Source organism: Pygoscelis adeliae, unplaced genomic scaffold (assembly GCF_000699105.1).
Source record: "Pygoscelis adeliae isolate BGI_AS28 unplaced genomic scaffold, ASM69910v1 Scaffold411, whole genome shotgun sequence".
In the NCBI taxonomy this organism is placed as follows: domain Eukaryota; kingdom Metazoa; phylum Chordata; class Aves; order Sphenisciformes; family Spheniscidae; genus Pygoscelis; species Pygoscelis adeliae.
This window is the reverse complement of record NW_008824111.1, coordinates 832,014-842,064: the sequence shown is the minus strand read 5'-3', so window position 1 is coordinate 842,064 and position 10,051 is coordinate 832,014. Positions and strand designations below refer to the sequence as shown.

At 36.7% G+C, this 10,051-nt stretch overlaps 1 protein-coding gene across 1 annotated transcript in view; it reads left to right on the top strand.

Annotated features, from left to right (window-relative positions):
- The window catches only part of CACNA2D3 (calcium channel, voltage-dependent, alpha 2/delta subunit 3), a 481,287-nt gene that overhangs the window by 312,978 nt on the left and 158,258 nt on the right, over nucleotides 1–10,051 (top strand). The window contains exon 14 of the mRNA XM_009334218.1: nucleotides 3,682–3,815. Within this exon, the coding sequence (XP_009332493.1) occupies nucleotides 3,682–3,815 (134 nt within the window). The remainder of the gene's footprint in view (nucleotides 1–3,681; nucleotides 3,816–10,051) is intronic.

The following is a 10,051-nucleotide window of genomic DNA, read 5'->3' as shown; positions in this document are numbered from 1 at the left end:
CACTCTTTCAGCTTTTCATCTGTTGCAGCCTGATATATGAATAATCTGTGAAACACAGATATGATTTAAAAAAATAGGATTTTTTCACACTAATCCCTTTTTCTTCCACTTGCTAACCTTGACTTCTTTAGCTGTCATACTCACTGGGCAAGGAGTACTGCATGGCTAGCCTGCAACTACATGCATGCCAGTATACGTATGCTGATTTACCGTCTGGCTGCTTCCAAATAGGATGCTCAATGTCACTTCTTTCAATCTTGGAGTAGTCACAAATTTTCACTTGTCTTCGAGACCTTTCTTTCTTTGCTAAGTTTATATGAAATTGATTCAGACTTACTCACTATCTCTTTTAGCCTTAGGAAATTAGGCCAAAAACTGTTTTCTCTATTGTGCAGTTTAGAGATATGGCTTGCAAGTACTACAACAAGAAATAAATACTTTGTCTGTAGCATGCTGCCTGGAGAGTTCTGTGTAAGTGGTGATACGAGAGCATGCATTCTCAGAAATACTACAAAGAGAAATACCTAATGTAATACACATCCATATGAAGAATAGTTGGAAATAAGTGCTCAGGTAGGTGTCTCTGCCCATGTTGGCTGTACCTGGTCCAGATGGATCTTTTCTAAATGAAGGAAAAGAAGAAAAGAAAAGAGAAAAAAATATTCAGCATTATCAGTGTCTTGTAACATGTATAAATCTGTATGGCACGACACTGAAGTGTTTCAGATTGAGTTCTGTTTTCTGTTGGGTTTTTTTTTCTTTTTGTTTGAGTAATCTAGCTAAATTTTTTCTCTTGAAAAACTGACATAAAAACATTTCAGGAGGCAATCAGAACACATGCTCATTTTACAGCAAGGTATTCTTTATCTCAAAGGTAATTTATAGGATGTGATTAAAGAGTTTTCCAGCCATAGACATCCAGAAGCTTCTTAAATTAGTCTTCAAAACTTTAAAGTCTAATTTAATTTTAATGAAGTATGACATTAAAAAGTGTTAACTAATTGTGATTTCAACCTGTATGGGTAAGAAAATACTGCTTGATTAAAAAAGACCTTTCTATCACCTTAGATACAATACAAATTTTTTTAAGTAGTTAATCTCCTCTGACTTTTCAGGCATTATTTAATATGCTTATATATATATTAAGTGTTTAAGTGCAGGTGTTGTCCTATTGTTCACTGTACGCTACTCAGTGCAAGCAGATGTCTGCTCCAACTGTAATTTTGCACACTATTGTAAGAAAAGCGCAAGTACTGGCATCACATGCACTGAAAAGTACATGAGCTCAACACAACAAATAGTATTGTAGTGGTGATGTAAGATTGCATAGAAAACACTGAAACAAAACAGTGACTAAGTTTGCTCTTTAAGGACAACCAAAAACTTGTCCATGGGGACAACTGAAAGCATGGGTTTGGTAAAAGGAGAAAAGGAGAGGTGAATGTATGTGGAGGTTCCCTGCTTTAAATCTCCTACAGAGAAACGAGCAGAGTTTGTGTGCTCTTTCCTTTTAGTGTCTTAGTCCTCACTTATAGCCATTGTACGCTAGTCTAAGATGGAGGAAGAAAGGCAAAAGGCTGATTAGTCTATTTGTGTTTCTGTTTAATTTTTCTGAATTTCTGAGTGGCCTGTGCTTTTGAGTATGTAACTTGAAACATGTGAACGGTGCTGAATATGGCCGCTGGATATTGGTTCTCTTTTGAGCTTTCTGAAATGAGACATACCAAAATTCAGGCATGCTGAACTGCTTTAGGAAAATGTAGGTCATCACCTGTAAAATGAATGATCCACACAGTTCTGAAGTATTTTGAATCCTTGATTAAAAGCATTATAAACCTCAGTGTGTATCTATACATACATGTATATGTATAATTTATGAGGTTCTCTATGTGAATAGCTCATATTGGAAAATAATCATATTTTGACTGTGTATTGACATTTACACCAAATTAAAAGGACCAGAAAGTGAAGTGTCCCTTATTACTCACAGGAGGGAGAAACCCATACTTTGACTTGGGAGACTCAGCAGGCCCAAAATTGGAGCAGGCAGCATTTCAGAAAGAGTAATGTACACGTTGCTTTTTCCCATAAGTGTTCTAAGCCAATAATTCATGAAAGTACATTATAATTTTCTTTTTTTTCCCCATATACATAGAATTCTGCTTTCTCAAGTACAGATTTCCTAATTAAACTTACGTCAATCATTTTTCTCTATGGCTGAAAAAGCTTTCAGAATCTTAGATGAAAAATAGCCCTGTTTTGAAGCAAGAGTTAAACCTTGATAGTGTATGTAGCAGTCAGTTAACGTCCTCACACAATACTGGACTTAATAGAAAAAAATAAAATATCAAATAAATAAAATCCCTTAAGCAGAATATTGAATATTTGAACAGTATGAATACTACGCTATGAGTATGAATACTATACTAGGAATATTTGAGATCATAGTATAATCAAATTAGTTTTGCAAAAAAACCCCCCACCACCTCTGCTTTTTCTTAAGTTGAAAATATGCATTAAGCTACTGCTATGACTCATTTCATTTTATAGATCGCTGCTATAAAGTCTGTTCTTACACTGTGTCTTAATTCATACATAGATGAAATGTATGTAGAAACATCGATTTTGTACTGCATGAATTATTGGCAGGCATATAGAATCAGGAAGTTCTAACATTGGGTCTACAGAGTACCCTTTGCAATCTGGCCAAAATTGGCCCTGTCTACAATAAACACAGCTCAAAAGTTCTTTGCAGCTGCCGTGTTTTCTGCTGAAGCTTAATATTCCAGCTCCACAGAAGTTGTGATCTTGTCAAAAGAATAAAATTGTAGCAAGGCTTCTCTCATGAAAATTCCATATTGGTCTTTTCTCATTAAAGGGAAGTAAATGTAGGGGAAGTGATGCATTTAAATAAAGCCTGATGAAACTATAGCCTTGAAATTTGTCAGTCCTTTGTCACCCTTGCATGATGTGGGCTCCAGATGCCAAGTTTGTGATGTATAAAGATACTTGACATCTAAGCACTGAAAAGGGAGTGGTGACAGCTCAAATAGCTGTGGCCTCTGCTGTTCTCAATCAGGTTGTAGGAGATGTTTCCAAGGATTAACAAAGCTGTGATCACTAATCCAAGCGATTCTAGTTGTAGTCTACATTTTCTGTGACCTGCCATTTCTAAATAACATATTGCTGTTATCCGATGTTTAGTCACATTCTATAAGGATGAGCATTTTAGAGCATGTGCAACTACTGTTTTGTTACTGTAGTTCTAATCTGTAACGCTTCTTGAAACTGGACAAACTGGATGAGACATTGTTGGACAAAGTTAATATCAGTTCTAACTTTTAAAGTATGCAGCATTTAAAAAAAACAACACCCAAACTTCTTTACCATTAAACAACAACAGTTTTCTGGAAATAAAGACTTTAGGATAGGCAGTACAGTGGTTCATAGCAATATTGGGAACCCAGTCCTTCAAGATGGGCCAAAGGTTTCGCAGACTTCTGTTTTCACCAATTATTACTGTTTGAAGCTGCTTCTTATGAAACGTTCCTTTTTTGCATTTCTTCTTTGGAAAAAAACAAGCAGAAAACATGACAGACATAAACCACACTGTACTCCTTGTTGCAATCTTCCTTAATTTGTTCTGTCTGGTTTATAACTTGGAATTGTGTGTTTTCACAGGGTTTTTTACTCAGATCTCTACCTTAGCTGATGTTCAAGAGAATGTCATGGAATATCTCCATGTTCTTAGCCGACCAAAGGTTATTGACCAAGAGCACGATGTAGTATGGACTGAAGCATATATTGACAGCACTGTAAGTCTGCATGATAAAGCATTTAATATAGGTTTACTGCATATAATGAGGAATTAGGAGCAAACCGTTGTGGTAGAAACACTAGTTGTGCATCTGATTTCTGTTGCTGGATTGTGCCAATTCAGTGTAAGAATCAGGACTTGATATCTTTATGTTACAAGTAAATAATTCAAGATTATTGAACTTTAGCAGATATTTATACATTGTAAATTACATAGAAAATAATGAAACAAACATGAGTAACAGCATAACTTTAAAATTTATGACCTCCAAATGTACATTTCTTTTATTAATCAAAAATAGGCATTGAACAGAAATTGATTAGATTGAGTAACCATTTTTTCTATATGTTTTAAAACATGTCAATGAATATGTCAGTATAAAAGCATAGACTGACAAGAATCAATATTTTTAGTATATGAAGGTGGGTCAACATCTAGGGGACAACTGTGATGTCTTGGGGAAGAATGACAAGAAGATTCTGTCTTTTAAAGTGGATTGAATGGGTGATATGCTAACAAAATTGTCATAAATGTCAAATTTTAATTTGACATCCTTGTGAAACATTAGAGCTGAAGCAGAACTTTGTTATGCAGTGACTGAGCGTTCATGATACTTCTGTATTATTTATAGTAAATAATCAGATTTGCAGATAAAGGTTGTTCATTTTCATGGGTTGGTCTAAAATAACTTTTTATCTATTTTCTTTTGATCCAATTAAAATATTTTGGTTTGTATATTATCGGTAGAACAAGAGTTTGTAGCAAATATCTGTCATCTAGTACAAGTGATGCCAAGTATTCAATATAATGGATAGAAGATCACAGATGACTAGTAGCAAAGCTGTTTCTTTCTTTTTGTTTTAAATTTTTACTCTCATGAAGGTGGGACAAGGTGAGAGAATCTCATCAGCTTCACTTTGATATTTGGGGTTGTTTGTTTTGTTTTGAGTCTGTAATGGTTCTAGAAGGTTTAGTTTTAAATCAATACAAAAATATTCTAGGAAAAAAACCCACTTTGGGAATAGAGTTTTGCTTCATTTTCACATTTGCTTAGGTCTTTTCTATTCTTCAGTTGCGGCCACGGGTAGAGTAATGTAAAATCAATACTAAAACTGCAGTTATGAAGGAGAAACAAAAAGTTGCTTGGAAATATTGCTTTGGAGGGAATTTACTTATCTCTGTTTCCTTTTTTAAAAAAACGTATTAATCCAGTCTCCCCTTTGTTCTCTTTCTTTTATTGAAACATAAGGATGAGATGAACAGAAAATACCTGTTACCGCTCTCCCTTCAGGGCATCCCATGAAATGGGGAGATGATTAGGAAAACTTACTTCTTATTCACTTCTTGCTTTTACATGCTTGAAGTAATCAGTGTGAGTACAAGTTGAAGGGAGTTTGTGTATTTGCTAGAGAGAGCAGCAGGAAGAGATCCATGTAAGTGGTGTTTTAGTGCAACTCTCATCCTTGTCCTTTGCCTATGAACCTTGGATGAAAAGTGTTGCAAATAAAATCTTCCTCCTTTCTCAACACCTAGTCCTCCCCTTTACTTACCAACAAAGTACAAAATGCTGTTTCAGAATTAATTTTACACTTTACTCTCTCTTTCATCTGTTAATCTTTATTTCTTCGATCATTGCAGGGAGAAAAATATTCAGAAAAGTTAGTCTAACTTTCAGAGATTCTCCTGTAGGTTATGGAAAGGCTAAGGAAAATGAACAACTTAATGTTGTGTGAAATACTAAGTCAATACAGCAAGGGTGAGTAAATGCAAGTGAATTTAAGAACACTAGAGGGAGCGTAGAGAAGGAATCTTGAGAAAACAGGAAAATATAAAACAATGGAGCTGTTACATTCTTGAATAAAGGAACTGTTTAAATAAAAAAAAAAAAGCTGGTTTACTGCAATCAAAATAAATACTTCCAGGTTCTTCTCTTTCTTTTTTTCTCGCTCTCTTGACTAAGGCTAATTAATGTCACTATACACACACATATATATGTATATATACACACGTATATACACATGCAGTTATATACATACTTACATGCGCACACATATTTAAGTGTCTGAAAACTCCACTCAGGACCCTAATGGCTTGGATGCTATAAGAAAAGATTTAAAAATAGAATACTGTGATCTGCTTAGTTGCAAACTACCTTTCTCCTCCATCCTCCTCCCCTCAAAAAAACTCATAGGCAAAGGAACAGGATAAATTAGGGTAGTTGCATACAAAACTCTGGAAATAGCAATGAAGGGAACCTTGTAACAAACCAGATGTGCTTCTGCCTCAGCTAAAGCTGCCTGAGTGCTATTTTCAGAGACAGATTCCCTGGACATCTCTAGTGTCTCGGCATTGAAAGTGCCATCTAATAATCCTCTCCATCCCATAACTTGTTGATTTTCACAGACAGTTTGTGTCCCTGCTCCTCCATGGCTGCTGCTTGGACCTTGCCAGGTTAGAAATAGCAGTGTATTTCCAGACAGCTTAAATGTTCTTATCATCCAGCTGTGTCAGAACAGCCATGGCTAGATTCTCAGGGCTATATATACGTGGTTGTAATCAGTGTCACAGTGCCCTAACAGCATGGAGGATACTACTTCCCCATTCCCTTCTCACCAAACACCAGAGCTAATTGGCCAGCTGTGCTGTTTTTGAGCAAGCAACATCAGGCTGGAACATACTAGGAACCAGAAGGAAAGAAGCTGGACAGTAATAGTCTTAAGATACAAAACATTTCCCCTGATGCCCCAGCCTGTTCTCATCCAATATTAGTCCAGGACAAAGTCATCTGTGGAAGTCAGAAGTTAGGTCATTTAAGTGTTTGCTACCATTTAGGAATATTCCCAGAAGAATTTTGCTACTAAAACAAGGCATCTAATTCCTGCATCTGTTCACCTTTCCTGTAAGAGGATGTCTGCAAAATGTTCATAGAGCTGCCTCTTCAGCCTAGCTTTGACACTCTGGGGTGCTTCGCTTACTGTTAGAAAAAAGTATGGCATTTATAGAGCTGGAAATCCCTGGCAAGATATCACATGCAGAAAACGTAACATGGAGGAACCTGTATGTATGTCAGGTCTGTGTTGCCTTTGACACTGTCAGGATCACACCTCTGATAGTTGAAGGGATTGTAAAGCCACTGAGACTAGGCCTCTCTGAGTGACTCCTTGCTTCGCAGGCAGCTGAACTGGCTTCCTTTTTTGTGCCCCTAGACTTTGTTCTCTCCCCAGTGTTTCCTGCCTTTTTGTAGAGGTAACCGGCCAGCTCCTAGGGTCAGTTTTAGTTACCCTCCATCAGAAAATTCTTTGTGTTTCTTCCCTTAAACCCAGGATTTCGTGTTGGAAACATTATTATCAGTGACTCAAAGCCTCATTTCTTTCAAAAAAAGGTCTTTTGACATAGGAGTGATGTAATCTTAAGAGGTGTCACTGACTCTCAGAGAAACTTAACAGATTTCTGAAATCATTTGAACTTAGGTCTGTGGAGAACAGGGCTGATTCCTCATTGTTCTTGGTTTAGTCATTCACTTGTAAAATAGTCTTTACAGGCTTATCTTGGGCTAATTCTAAAGTCAGCTTCACAATAGTTGGAGTCCTAGTCCTGTAATAGACTAGTAGCTTAAGTGCTGCCAATACCTTTAGGCTAAAATGTTGGGATTGAAGTCTATGATATATGCCAGCCAGTGTCTAGCCTTCTGCTTCAGAGTCCTCCGATCCCAAATTCCACACCTTTCCCTAGGCTTGGTGTCTTTTCCATTTGTACTTCTCTAGTCAGCAGTTTGATACACACTAGAAGGGAGTAAGCTTTGTTGGATCTGTGCAGTTCTATGGGAAAGGGTCTTTGGGCTGTCAAGAGTGAGGGGACAGGCAGATGATGCTTGATTATGGCATCTAATAAAAGAGATTGTCTTGCTGCATGTTCACGTTCAGCTGTATAGCCTAGAGGTGCTGTAAGGGCTAGCTTGGACGTTTCCAGATAGGACGCGTGTACAGTGGGCCCTAGACAGTGAGGTCTGGACAGCACTCCAACAGACCAGTCTCAACATAACTTTTCTGCCTCAAAAGTAGGTCACATTTGGATCTGATATCGCTGCTTCAACATCACTAAGGCCTACCAGTATGTAACGCTTCAGAAAATAAGATACTGTAACGGGTGCTTAAAAACAGTTGGATTTCTAATTGAAAGCTTCCAAAGGTACTCCCTCCCGAGTCGAAAAGGATTCTAAAAGTATGAAAGTATTTCAGGGAGGGAACAATTTTAAAGTGGTCAATGACTTCTTTTAAGCATATGTGCATCTATAGCAAGTCAATACAAATGAATATATTGAGGGAAAAAGGAAAATTGCCTGGGCATTGGAATATTGAAGTGAAGTAATGCATAGAGGTAGTCTCTTGGGATTATGGGTAATCATCTATAAAGCACAGAAACCCTTAACTCATTCTTATGGTAACATCTGGAATGTGGAGAAACATTACTTTTTGCTGCAGGAAATAAAGAAAATAAGACTGGACTGGCCCCTGAGTTCCCACTGTTTAAAAGCTTGCGATTGAGAATTTGTTTATTGGGGCATATAATTTGACCTACTTAGACCTTTGTTGACTCTTCCCGGTGAAATTTGTTTCTCGTAAGTGTTCCTGAATATATTCTCTGGATCTAATGCACCGTTGAGTTAATCTCCTTCAGGCTATTAGTTTCAAGCTGTGAGCAGATTCAGGCATACGTTACCATGTTGGCTCTGTTCAGTTTCCAACCGGAGGATTCCTTTGCATAAACCCAGCAAATTATTATTTCATTTAATATTTTGAGATGACTGTCTGGTGCTTCAGACTTTAAGAGTTCATTTAAAAAACAAAAGCGTTCTGAGTCATTACAGGTCATGATTCATCATAACATGAATGGTGAGTGGTTTTTACTCTTTATACTTTTCTTCAGTGTTGAAGTACTATATGTTGATTCTTCATTTGCATTATTCCCACCCTTTCATAGACATACATTAAATTATGGATTTTAGTTCAAGTCTACAATTGCTGTTAAAAAAAAAAATACATCCTTCTTTTATTTCTTATTTTGAAGCAGGGATTTTTTTGAAATATTTTCTGACCAAGAGGCTGATACTGTGCTAGTAAGGCAACCTAACCAAGAACCTTATTTCCCCTTATGGGGGCAGTAAATTGAAGTAGCTCCACTGAGCTAAAGCCTAGACTAAATAGTTCTGAAATGCTTATGATGGATGTTACAATTGCATTATTACATATATGATTGAACAATTTCAATTTATTCATCTTCATCCTTAAAACAAAAAATCAAGTACTATGTAGGCATATGTTTTACTCTGGTTCAGGTTCGTTGCAGAAATTCAGTAGGAAGTATAGGAAGCTCATGCTTCTCAGATAGCTGTCACATCAGAATCCAAATGTTTTAAGGATGGAAATTTAGATTCTGGGATACATTTCTTTGTTAAAGGATGAATTCTAAGCCAGTTCCAGAGAAGCAAGGGAAGCTGTATACTTGAATTCCTGTGTATAATGTACAGAGATATAACAGAAGGTCCTACAGACTGAAAGCTCTTATGCTGGCATTTTTTCCATCCAGGAGTTTCTGGTGAGGTATACAAATGCTGTTTAGTGCTTCTTCCATTCACATGGTTTTCTTTGTATTCAATGCACAGAAGAGCTTTTATGAAGTAACAAAAATTAAATAGTACCCTGTTTCCACTAGCTTCTATTCCCAGAGATATTTTCAAATACTTTTGGTGGCACAAGTTAACTGTGCTATTATAATAAGTGGGTGTAATTAGCATTTTTATCACAGTAAAAGGTTCCCTGGGCCTCTATTTCAAAACTAACTTCTAGATTGTAGTACTGGTATGCAGTAAAATGCATCAGAGTGTTCAGAACGCTCATGTATGTCTACAGCAAGTAAATATTGGTAATCACTGCAGAACTGAATGTCAGGAAATGTCATTAATCAGCAGCTGTGAAAAGAAAATTTACACACAGGCAGTAATTTTTTTTTTTTAATGTTTTAAAAACTAGAAATCTGTGTTCCTTTCTTCCCAATCCCACTTTGGACTTGGTTACATGCTCTAACCCTCCCTTTGTGGCCAGCATCTCTTAATCTCTAAGAATTTACAGCTCTTTATCAGAGAATGTCATCACCACTGACTGACTCTGAGGTTCCCATGAGAATTTCCTTTTATTGCTTTGACATTTAAGTGAATTGGGTTAGGGAAGGAAAATC